The sequence below is a fragment of the Xyrauchen texanus genome, chromosome 48 (genome assembly GCF_025860055.1).
Source record: "Xyrauchen texanus isolate HMW12.3.18 chromosome 48, RBS_HiC_50CHRs, whole genome shotgun sequence".
Lineage (NCBI taxonomy): Eukaryota > Metazoa > Chordata > Actinopteri > Cypriniformes > Catostomidae > Xyrauchen > Xyrauchen texanus.
This window is the reverse complement of record NC_068323.1, coordinates 11,507,420-11,520,253: the sequence shown is the minus strand read 5'-3', so window position 1 is coordinate 11,520,253 and position 12,834 is coordinate 11,507,420. Positions and strand designations below refer to the sequence as shown.

The following is a 12,834-nucleotide window of genomic DNA, read 5'->3' as shown; positions in this document are numbered from 1 at the left end:
ACTTTGTGCATGACACATCATTTTTCCAACAATTGTTTACAGACAGATTTTCACTTTTAATTGACTATCGCAATTCGAGTGGGTCAGAAGTTAACTGTGCCTTTTAAGCAGATTGGAAAAATTCAGAAAATTTGCCTAATTTAGCTTCTGCTAATTGGAGGTGTACCTGGGGATGTATGTTAAGGCCTGTCTTCAAACTCGGTCCCTCTTTACTTGACACCATGGGAAAATAATCAGCCAAGACCTCGGAAAGAAAATATTTGGGCCTCCACAAATCTGGATCAACCTTGGGAGCAATTTCTAAATGCCTTAAGGTACTGCATTCATCTGTAAAAACTATAGTATGCAAGAATAAACACCATGGGTCCATGCAGCCATCATACCGCTCAGGAAGGAGACACATTCTGTCTCCTAGAGATTAATATAGTTATGTGCTAAAAGTGCACATCAATCCCAATCACCACAAAAAAAACAGACAGCAGTTTGCAAATGCACATGGGGACGTATCCTCTGGTCTGATTAGACAATTTTACTGTTTGGCCATAATGACCATCATTATGTTAGAAGGAAAAATGGTGAGGCTTGCAAGCCGTAGAACACCATCCCCCCAACTGGTAAGCATGCTTTGCTGCAGGAGGGACTGGTGCACTTAATAGAAGGCATCATGAGGGAGGAAAATTGTGTGGATATATTGAAGCAACATCAGCCAGGAAGTTAAAGCTTTGTTGCAAATGGGTCTTCCAAATGGACAATGGCAAAATGGCTTAAGGACAACAAAGTCAAGGTATTGGATTGGCCATCACAAAGCCTGATACAAAATTTGAGGGCAGAACTGAAAAAGCATATGCAAGCAAGGAGGCCTACAAACTGACTTGGTTACACCAGTTCTGTCTGGAGGAATGGGCCAAAATTCACAAAATATATGACCCAAGTTAAACAATTTAAAGGCAAAGCTACCAAATACTAACAAAGATAATGTAAACTTCTGACCCACTGGGAATGTGATGAATGAAATAAAAGCTGAAATAAGTCTATTATTTTGAAGTAGTGATCCTAACTGACCTAAGACAGGGAATGTTTTCTACAATTAAATGTCAGGAATTGTGAAAAAATTCGTTTAAATGTATTTGGCTAAGGTGTAGCCTATGTTAACTTCAGTTGTATTTGGAATATTACAACACTAGCTAGTTTGAGTAAAAGACTGGCATTACGTCCACCTGCTCCTTGACAAAATTGCTCAATACATCTCGATTATTCAGGGCTTAGTTGACAGTGTAAGAGTATTGTGTATTTTAATAAACTCTAAGTGCTCCAGATTTTTTATAAATAGATGCACTTCCGTGATTTCAAATGTCATGTTTAGGGAATTAAAAGGTCACTCATTGTGCAAGTTTATTCCCTAGAGTTTTAGATAACAAATACATCTTAAAATAAACTCGCGCATAAAAACCCAATGACCAAGTGAAAAAAAAAAATACTGAATGTTTTATTTTGGTGTATAATCTCAATAAATGTGACGGATTATTTCATTATGTTTCAAATTCTACCTGTACCTGTTATCGTATTTTCATGTTAGCGCCATCTTAGATTTTTTTATGTGAACGACGACAGTCTCTTCTATTGGCTATAGCCTACTGCAAGTGTTTTTGGATCGTTCCACGGACAAAACATTTATAAAATATCTGTCCAAGAACATCCAGTGTACAAAGAACTCCAGAGAACATACGTTGTGGGAAAAAAAAAAAAAAAAGCGTTACCGTTTGTGCCATTGAGGAGGTAGCAAGTCTACCTCAGAGCATCGTTGTCATTCCCATCAAAGATGGCGCTAGTGTGAATAAGGTCTTTTCAACTGACATACTCTATAAGGGTTATTGTGTATTAAGTTGCTATCTTAAAATTAGCTAAAGTAGCCTAATTCATTTGGATTTTGTTTAATTATATAATTGATTACATTTCTTGAAAGTTTTTAATAGGTATGTAACTATGCAATGTTGAGGGGCAAAGGAATTGTTAATTGAAAAACCCATCAATCAACCATTTATCTGAGCTGCGTTTCCCAAAAGCATTGCAAGTTTATCGTAGATACCATTGGTGCCAATGGCTTCTACAGTCTAGGCTTGCGATGCTTTTGGGAAACGCAGCCCAGAAAAATGGTTGATCAATATGGGTTTTCAATTACCAATTCTTCAATTTTGTCATTTGGGGGTTGTGGCCTTTGTCTGGAATAAACATACATATTGATATATATATATATATATCAATAATAAGATCAACAAACCCAATAAGAATGAACAACACAGTTCAAAAGTACTGAGGAGCATTGGTTTTCTCAGGAAGAACATTTGGTTTGACTCCATTAGTCTTTTGTGGCTTGTAGCAGATGACATCCTGGCTAGTGGAGAATTTGGTGTGTGAGGTTTCAGTTCCACCATGTTCTAAAGTAACCCCAGCCCAAAGTAAATGATGTCATAAACTTAAATCAAGTTGTGCATTACTGGCTAATCAGTCCAAGCAGGAGGATTTGAGGGCGGAGTCAGGCTTGGATTTAAATGCCTAGAAAAGCCTGTTGGCCCTAAAATTGTAATCACCTAAAACATGTTCTACATCAAGACGTTAAAATGTGCCAAAGAAGTCTTCATAAATCTATTCACTCTACCTTTCAACCAGACCTCTTTTCCAACAACTGCTGGTTGTTGTTTAGTCCAACAACATTGTCCATTGTTTCAAGTCTAAACAATGATTGGCTGTTTGCACTGGCACTTCTGCAAATACGTCGACACAGATGGATCGAGACATATGAACCTGAGCAGAGCTGGAAATTCAATTACTATACCATACACCCAAGAGAATTTCAGTTCTTGCCCGCAGTCAACTAAACAATTGGATTTTTTGGATGTTTCCCAACAGAAAAATTCCACTTTGAAGCCTTGACAGAACATGAATGTAGGGGACCCTTTTCCTGTCAGAAAGTTTTCTTTGTACGACCCAAACCTTACACTACAACCTAATAGCCGAGTACAAAATGTTTTCTCTAAGCAGAATAGTATTCCTATTACACTTTATGAATTGCATCCAAATTGCATACATTCTTCAAAACAGATCTACAAGTCTGAATATGCCTAGTCACATTATAGTTCAGGCATGTTAAACCAGAAACATTCCTCTCTCTATATATATGTTTCAAGCTCCAAGTGAGTTAAGAAGGAGACATGATAACCACACTTTTGAGTGCTTCCAAGATTTGCTTGTTAATTTATCTTTTATCTAGAGGACATTTCACAGGTAAGACATCACAACTGTTTTGGCTTGCAGATGGTGGAGTTTATGGAGGTCACAGAAGGAAATTTGTCTGAATTAATCAAGTTTTGGCTCCTTGGACTATTTGCATGAGATCACTTGTTTTCTCAAAAACTGTTCTCTCTTATGCATAAATAAGTAACAACTTCAATCAAGTTTCAATAGTGGTTCAGGCTAAAACAATTCTATTGGTCATACTTGGGGTTAGGGATTAGAACAAACCATTAACCATTAGTATTTAACAGTTTGTTATATGCACCGTTTGTGCTATGAAAATGACCAAACCTCAAATCGTGTGGCTTGTGGATGACAGATGTGCTAATTCTATTCTGAGGGGTTTAGACTTACGAATTTATTTTGACAGACCATTAAACGGGTTGGAAAAAATACAATAGATTTACATTGAAGGAGTGAAACGAGCGATAGATAGGGACCAGAATATCACAGAGACTTGGCAGTGGGCTTTTTTTAGTTTTTTTGACGACATCACTTTTATCTATTTTGCTTTGGATAGAAGTTTCTGCAGAAATGTAAATGTGTATTTCACACAGTGTGAATAACAAGTTGGGCTTCTGTCATCTATAGACTACTAGCAAATAAATACACAATATACACTCACCTAAAGGATTATTAGGAACACCTGTTCAATTTCTCATTAATGCAATTATCTAATCAACCATGGCAGTTGCTTCAATGCATTTAGGGGTGTGGTCCTGGTCAAGACAATCTCCTGAACTCCAAACTGAATGTCAGAATGGGAAAGAAAGATGATTTAAGCAATTTTGAGCATGGCATGGTTGATGGTGCCAGACGGGCCGGTCTGAGTATTTCACAATCTGCTCAGTTACTGGGATTTTCATGCACAACCATTTCTAGGGTTTACAAAGAATGGTGTGAAAAGGGAAAAACATCCAGTATGCAGCAGTCCTGTGGGCGAAAATGCCTTGTTGATGCTAGAGGTCAGAGGAGAATGGGCCGACTGATTCAAGCTGATTTAAGAGCAACTTTGCCTGAAATAACCACTCGTTACAACCGAGGTATGCAGCAAAGCATTTGTGAAGCCACAACACGCACAACCTTGAGGCGGATGGGCTACAACAGCAGAAGACCCCACCGGGTACCACTCATCTCCACTACAAATAGGAAAAAGAGGCTACAATTTGCAAGAGCTCACCAAAATTGGACAGTTGAAGACTGGAAAAATGTTGCCTGGTCTGATGAGTCTTGATTTCTGTTGAAACATTCAGATGGTAGAGTCAGAATTTGGCGTAAACAGAATGAGAACATGGATCCATCATGCCTTGTTACCACTGTGCAGGCTGGTGGTGGTGGTGTAATGGTGTGGGGGATGTTTTCTTGGCACACTTTAGGCCCCTTAGTGCCAATTGGGCATCGTTTAAATGCCACAGCCTACCTGAGCATTGTTTCTGACCATGTCCATCCCTTTATGGCCACCATGTACCCATCCTCTGATGGCTACTTCTAGCAGGATAATGCACCATGTCACAAAGCTCGAATCATTTCAAATTGGTTTCTTGAACATGACAATGAGTTCACTGTACTAAAATGGCCCCCACAGTCACCAAATCTCAACCCAATAGAGCATCTTTGGGATGTGGTGGAACGGGAGCTTTGTGCCCTGGATGTGCATCCCACAAATCTCCATCAACGGCGAGATGCTATCCTATCAATATGGGCCAACATTTCTAAAGAATGCTTTCAGCACCTTGTTGAATCAATGCCACGTAGAATTAAGGCAGTTCTGAAGGCAAAAGGGGTCAAACACAGTATTAGTATGGTGTTCCTAAGAATCCTTTAGGTGAGTGTATATACATTTGACTATTTTATAGCCAGTTATTTCATTTTTTTAAAATTTTCAGAAGCTTTACAAGACATCAGCCAGTACATAAAACACTATGAAGGCCTGTCTTATGACAGGGAGCTCCTAAAAGAACAACACCAGCGCATCAAACGGGAAACTCATCTGAGTAATCAAAAGCTTCATCTAGACTTCAAAGCCTTTCAAAGGTACTGAACTCAACAAGATGTTCAGACATCGTATACTGTGCTTACATGAGTTTGGCACTTTCTTTTAAAACTTTTTTGTAATCATTGGTTTGTTGCAGGGTATTCCACTTGCGTCTCAAACAAGATGTTGATGGCTTCACAGAAGATTTCAAGGTCCAGTCAGAAGAAGAAACTCAGATGGGGGATCTCTCTCACATATACTCAGGAGTACTAAAAGGTAGAACATGTAAAAACATTTATAGTTGTATCAATATGATCACATTGTCACTATGATGACCATGATTATTTACACTATTATTTTGCCAAGGAAGACATGTTCCTGGATCAACATCCTTGTTGCTCCTGGAACAACATCCCTATCAAACAATCAGAATGTAGGGCTGGGCTTTGGGCTGAAACAACATACTTATCAATCCATATATTTTAGAAGCATGTTAGGGTAGGGGTTAATGTTAGGTCTGTGTTTGTTTGACAGTAATGTGGTTCCTGCCAGGATCAATAAAAGATGTTGACCCAGGAGCATGTCTTATTCCAGGTGCACACTGTTGGATTTTTACAGTCCTTTACAATTGTTGCTTGTCAGACTTTATGATATGAACCCAGTGAGATCTTGGGTAAAATTCATGGCACTCCGCAACAGTATTCCAGACTGAACAATACACATTTTTAACCTAGACTCTGTGACAGCATTGACATTGTAAGAGCAGCCACATTGCACAACTGCTTCGCAAATTTTGGACATTACCAGAACTTCTTTGGAAGCTAAGATTCATCACAAAAGCAATTAATCATCCGTTGGTGAAAATGTGACATTAAGCGATCAAAAAAAGCTGTGTTTGCCTACGACAAATGAAATCTTTTACACCCCCCCCAAAAAAAGTCTGATGGCAAATTCATAGCCAAAATCACACAGTGTGAACCTGCCTTTAAATAGCAAATCACAGTTACAGTAGACACAAGCTCTTTGACCAAATGTCACAATATAATATCTATAAGGAAACTATTCTCTGCTCTGTCTCATAGATGAGAATGAATCCTCATGTGAAGGCTCTGTTATTGAGGGTCAGTTTGAAGGCTCCATCACAACAGCCAATGGCACATTCTATGTGGAGCCTATTGACAGATTTACAACCATGAGATCCGACCACCATTCCATCATTTATCATGAGGACGATGTGGGTAAGTTAAGAAAATCGTAATTCTTCCTTCAGTGGGCATAAGATGTGATTTAGTCCAAGCGAAGTGCACAATTTAAATCAAAACCTGCAATTTAAATGGGCCTTTCCTATATGTTAGCTGGAGAATTACTTGTAATTGGAAATATTTAGTGTATCTTTTTTGCTTTTTTGCAAGGAGATTTTGATTGTTTTAATTATTTAACGTACATATTTTTATTTATGCACTTTCTTAATTAGCTTTGATAGGAAACACCCACCAAAGAAAATAAGTGTTAAGAAAAAATGTAATTTAAAGTCAACATGAAATTACATTCACAACCTATTTTGCTACAGTTATGTGAAAATGGGATATTTAGAAAATGAAATTGTATGTAGGGCTGTTAATCGAATAATTTTTGTAATCAAATTAAGTACATGGTATGGAAAATAATAAATCGAATTAATCACTAGCAATAATTTGGCATAAATTCTAGAGATTGTTGTGTGTGAAAATCCCAGATGATCAACAGTTACAGAAATACTCAAACCAGCCCATCTGGCACAACAATCATTCATGCGATTATCTAATCAGCCAATCATGTGGCAGCAGTGCAGAGCATAAAATCATGCAGATACGGGTCAGGAGCTTCAGTTATTGTTCAGATCAACCATCAGAATGGGGGAAAAATGTGATCTAAGTGATTTGGACCGTGGCAGGATTATTGGTGCCAGATGGGCTGGTTTGAGTATTTCTGTAACTGTTGATCTCCTGGGATTTTCACACAGAGAATTTACTCAGAATGGTGCCAAAAACATCCAGTGAGGGAAAGTTCTGTGGGAAGAAATGCATTGTTGATGAGAGAGGTCAACAGTGAGGTCAACAGAGAATGGTCAGACTGGTGTGAACTGACAAAGTCTACAGTATCTCAGATAACCGCTCTGTACAATTGTGTTGAGAAGAATACAATCTCCGAATGCAATTTTGAGATGCAGGTTGGCGCTGTATTGGCGGCACGAGGGGGACCTACACATTATTAGGTTTAATAGTAGTTTTAATGTTGTGGCTGATCGGTGTACTGTATATGACATACGGTCAGAATGGATGGGCTTAAAAATAAGAGGACTTGGTTATGTCAGCCAAAAAGACAGAGCAAGTTATTCCATTTCGATTAAAATTATAGAGACAACATTTTTTTTTCTTGCACCTATTAATCATTCTCAACAAGACTAGAAATACGTATTAAGACAGTAAATATGATACCTTTTTATTTGGGTCATGCTGACTTAATGCTTGGATATGTTCACAGTTCTTTGGCCTAGGAGAAAGCTCACATTTGCTATTGAATTTCAGTGTAGTTGACACAAGTGACCCACACCTGTTACACATAAATACAGTTAAAAGAATAGAAATATACTGTATCTAATTAATCTCTCAAATGGGTCAATTTTTGCCTGAAAGTTGTAATTAATGAAATGCAGAAGAATGTAGGTTGATTAAGATCATAATACAATTATTATTCATCTAAGCCCATTAAATCCTCATAATCTTCTTTCTCTGCCAACTGAGATGGAAATTATTGTTTAAGTTGTACAATTCCACAGGGGTTAAAGATGTCTGGCATGCTCTGTAAGGTAACATTAAAAAGAGATTTTAATGATACCTTGAAATAGACAGTTTTAGGTTTTGAATAATTTAAAACAAAGATAAAATGTATGATGTCGAATATGCTCCACATGGTACATTTTCCGAATCCAATTAAAAGGGATAGTTCACCCAAAAATGAAAATGATCTAATCATTTACTCGTGCCATCCCAGATGTGTATGACTTTCTTGCTTCTATGATATTTCAGATCTGTAGGTCCATATACAATGCAAAAGAATGGTGACCAAAATTTTTAAGAACATAAAGGCAGAATAAAAGTAATTCATAAGACTCCAGTGGTTCAATCCATGTCTTTTGAAGTAATATGATAGGTGTGGGTGAGAAACAGATCCCCGTTCAAGTCAAGTCAGTTTTATTTGTATAGTGATTTTCACAACATATTGTTTCAAAGCAGCTTTACAGAAGATTAGGCAACAGAAAATGAAACTGTAACATCTATAAAGTCTTAGAGTGATCATTGTGTAGTTTGATTAAATATGATTGGGAATTGTGTTTAAAAATAAGTAGTTAAATAATAATTGTATTTATAACCCCAGTGAGCAAGCCGAAGGCGACTGTGGCAAGGAACAAAAGTCCGTAAGATGTTGGTTAATGGAGAAAAATAACCTTTTGAGAAACCAGACTCACTGTGGGGGCCAGTTCCCCTCTGGCTAACAGCATGAATATAATGCCAGTATTACTTATTTATGTGCAGTGCAGGTCATGTTTAAAATGAGTAAACTAAGTAAGTGTTAAGGGCTGGTGTTTAAACAAAGATTTTGTAAGAACTGTAAGATTAATGACTAAGATCAGTGAGGTGCATCTTAGCTCAACTGGCAGGTCATTTCAGTAGGGTCTCTCTTAAGGCCAAGGTTCAAGCAGTGGCCACTTTGGTGATTACATTTTTTTGTGTGCATTTCGTCACCTACTGGTCGGGGCTGGTCAAAGGTAGAGGTTTATAGTAAAAAAGGACTTAAGTATTGATCTGTGTCTCACCCACACCTATCAAATCGCTTCAGATTCAGAAGATAGAGATTTAACCACTGGAGCCTTATGAATACATTTTATGCTGGCTTTATGTGATTTTTGAAGATTCAAAGTTCTGGAATCTTCATGCATTTTATGGACCTACAGAGCTGAAATATTCTTCTAAAAAATCATCTTAATTTGTGTTCTGCAGAAGAAAGACAGACATACACATCTGGGATGGCATTTTGGTGAGGAAATGATGGGAGAATTTACATTTTTAGGTGAACTATTCCTGACATGTTAACTCAAGTTAGGTTTTTTTCTATTGAAGCACACAAGAAGCTCTGGAACATTCTTAAATCATGCTGGATCATGCAGGTTTTACACAAACTTGTAGAGTCCATGCCAGTTCGAGTGCAAGCTATCAATAAAGTTAAAATGATTAAACTTTTCACATAATTTGTAATGCTAATTAAAATGTATTTGAATGCACGTGAGAGCTGTTGCGAAAAAACAACAACAACAACATTTTTATGTGCAGTAATTACCGGAGTTTACAATTGTACCTGTTTATTTCTTTCTTCTTCCTGAAGGAAAAAAAAGGCACGACCCTATCTCTGTATAACGAGAGGTAAACATTGCCAGAAAGACATGTGGATATTGGTGGTCATGTGATCACGCCATGCTCATGTGGCTACAAGGTTACACTAGGGCATTTCCCATACTAGTTATTCATATACATTTAAAGCTCATCACTACAGTCTATGACATGTTTCGCAAGGTGCACAATGTAAATATTAGGTGCTCCATTTAGTAAGTTATGAACATTCCCTATGTATCTAAAAAGTACAGTGGGGTCCAAATGTGTGAGACCACACTGAGCTAAACCTGGAAATAAACCGTTTTGAAATGGAAAACAAAGATAAAGAACACAAAGAAAGTTATGATGTATAAAAAAATTATATATACTGTATATTTAAGATTCTGCACTGATTTCTGTGTCACTAGTCAAATGTAAGCAAATGTGTGCAATATGAACACAGCAAATCGATATGTTGCGTCCAAAAGTATGTGCATCCTGAAATCAAGCGCATTTAGTTAAATTGCTTAGAAGTGCCATCCCCCATTCAAGCATGAACTAACTTCCCTCTAGCATTACTAATAGCACTTTGCACAAGCAACCTACAAAACACGGATTCTAGTCCCGTTGAAAGCAGGAAGTAATTATGCTCACATAAACAATGGTGAGTGTGATTCTGAGATTGCATTTTCGCTCTTAAACACTTTTTGCTCCACTGACGTTTAGGTTTAGGGTTGGGGTTTGGATTAAGGGAGTAGAAATAATGAAATATGCATTCCTATTCACTGTATACATTGTTTACAACTAAAAGACAACACGCGTTACAACTCGGGGACATTTCCCCCTGAAGCTGGAGCTCACAAGTTCCCATATGTTCACCAACACTTCCAGCTTCGGCCAACGGGAGCAGTGGTTCGATTTTCGGTAAGCATAGACTGATTTCAGCACCAAAACTTTCAACCTACTATTGCCGATTTTACAGTCTGATGAGCCTTTTTTTTATTAGAAAAATGCTAAATCAACACATTTTCTCTTTTGGACCAATTTGCACCAAATAACGGGTTTCCTGATCAAGTCGCTTGGCGATTAAATGTTTACAAATCAGATCTCTGTTGTTTATATATGTCTGATTCATGTCTTTCCGGACAATGCAGAAGTTATTTTGCCATCTTGAAGGTAAAATTAACAGGAAGAAGGGCAGCATTGATTAGATTCCACTCCTGTGAAACTGGACCAACTAATTAGCACCAACCGCCTGAGCAACACAGATGTAAACACTCAAACTGGACTGCTTTTGCCAAGCCACTGCAATTGAGTTTGACTATCAGTTATTTGCCATTTCTTAGTTTATCTTTCCTGTAGCTCAACTGATAGAGTGTTAGGAATGCCAAGGTCATGGGTTTGATTCCTGTGGAAACCACAAACTGAATAAATATATACCTTGAATGCTTTTACAGCATCTGCCAAATTAATAATGTGATTTTATTTAATAAATTACATGTTGTTTGGATAAAACATTAAAACTACAATGTCTGTTCCTCAGATTAGGCATGCAGTCTTTGATTCCATGAGCGTTTTCAAGGATAAACAATCGTTTTAATTTCCGCCTCCCTCCAGTGTGGATTGTTTCTTGCTAGATTCAAGTATTTTTCTTAAACAACTCCTGAAACCTTTTTGCCCTGGTCTCAACATGCGCAACTACTTGAAAGAGAAGCACGCAGGATGAAGCCAAAGTCTGGAAGTAATCCCATCAATGGGTCAATGCACGGCATTTACCCTTGCTTCTCACATGCTCTATTTCTCTTGATCCAGGGTCAAACCTACCGGCCACAGTGTTTACAGATACCAATATGATCATAATCTAAAGTATGATCCGAGACAAGCTGTGGGACTCATTCACATTGAAGGATTCCTATTGGTCGACTCCCACACACCAGAATGGTGTGATCCAATCACATAGCTTCTCTAGTTACAGTAAGAGGAACAACCTGACATTTACTCCCTACTAAACTCCCAGTCATTTTATTCACAGTTGAAGGTAAAACTTAACCAGGTTGTTGTGAATATAAACCTCTGTTTACTGTGCGTCTTTTTTTTTAGCAACTGTTTTCAAATTAATGTTTAATCTGATGTAGTTCTTGTGTAATTCTTAAACTGGGACTGTTTACAGAGTTTGCAGAAAACTAATTTGTCATGCAAAACTTTCCCATGAGATTTGAGAATCAGTTACCTTGAGCTTTAAGGTAACACAGCCTATGTTGGCCTACATTGTTATGCCTGGTTGGGGTTAGCAGACACTGGTATCACAAACAATCAGCACAGCTAGACCAAACATATTTGTGAAGTTTTAATGGGAAAGTTTTAAGGTAGCGTCAGATTTCTTATTCAGAAGAATAGTAAAGCAGCATGATCTAAATGTTTTTCATTTGTGGAAACTGTTTTTCCAATTGAAAATTTCAGATTAAGTCGAGAATGAAACAAACTAGACAGGTACATTTAGTCAAGAAGAAGTTTTATTTATATAAGGTCGCTTTACAATAAGTAATAAAAGTCAAGAGAATATTTTATGTTGGCTTGACAAAGCCTTGTCTGAAAGTTTGTTTTTGATAGATAGATTGACAGAAAGACTGTGGACGGATAGATTGATGGATAAAAAAGCAAGAAAGAGAAAAAGAGACATTTAAAACAGATAAACGGTATTGTGTGGTTTGTTTACATTTGAATTTTTTCTTTTTTTTTGGACTGTTGGAGACTGAATAGATACAGTCGGCAACACGTGATACCTGGGGGCGTGGTTTAGCATGGGGGAAAGCAAAGCCTTGTTACTATAGTTACGCATACATTCCTATGAGGAAAAAGGATAGAAATATCTGATAAATTTGGCTATTTTAACAATGAAAAATACGACAAAAAGCTGTTGTGTATTTTTTTGCACACCAAAAAATGCCAAAAAACCCAAAACTGATTTTTTTTATTGCCTGCCAACTGATTGAAATGATTGAAATGAAACTACTTTATGGCTAAACAGATTGCAGCCACAGTGCTCCTCTTTGGGCTTATATTTCTGGCAGTTGGCAGGCAATAAAAAAATCAGTTTAATGTTTTTAGGCATTTTTTGGCATCATCGTGTTTTTCGTTGTTTAAATAGCCAAATAACTT

General features: G+C 37.4%; 1 protein-coding gene across 1 annotated transcript in view; it reads left to right on the top strand.

Annotated features, from left to right (window-relative positions):
* Positions 1 to 3,142: 3,142 nt before the first annotated feature.
* si:ch1073-396h14.1 (disintegrin and metalloproteinase domain-containing protein 10) overlaps positions 3,143 to 12,834 on the top strand; it is a 30,537-nt gene continuing 20,845 nt past the window's right edge. The window contains 4 exon segments of the mRNA XM_052121788.1: positions 3,143 to 3,282; positions 5,178 to 5,325; positions 5,424 to 5,542; positions 6,349 to 6,504. Coding sequence (XP_051977748.1) covers positions 3,210 to 3,282; positions 5,178 to 5,325; positions 5,424 to 5,542; positions 6,349 to 6,504 — 496 coding nt within the window. The 5' untranslated portion in view covers positions 3,143 to 3,209.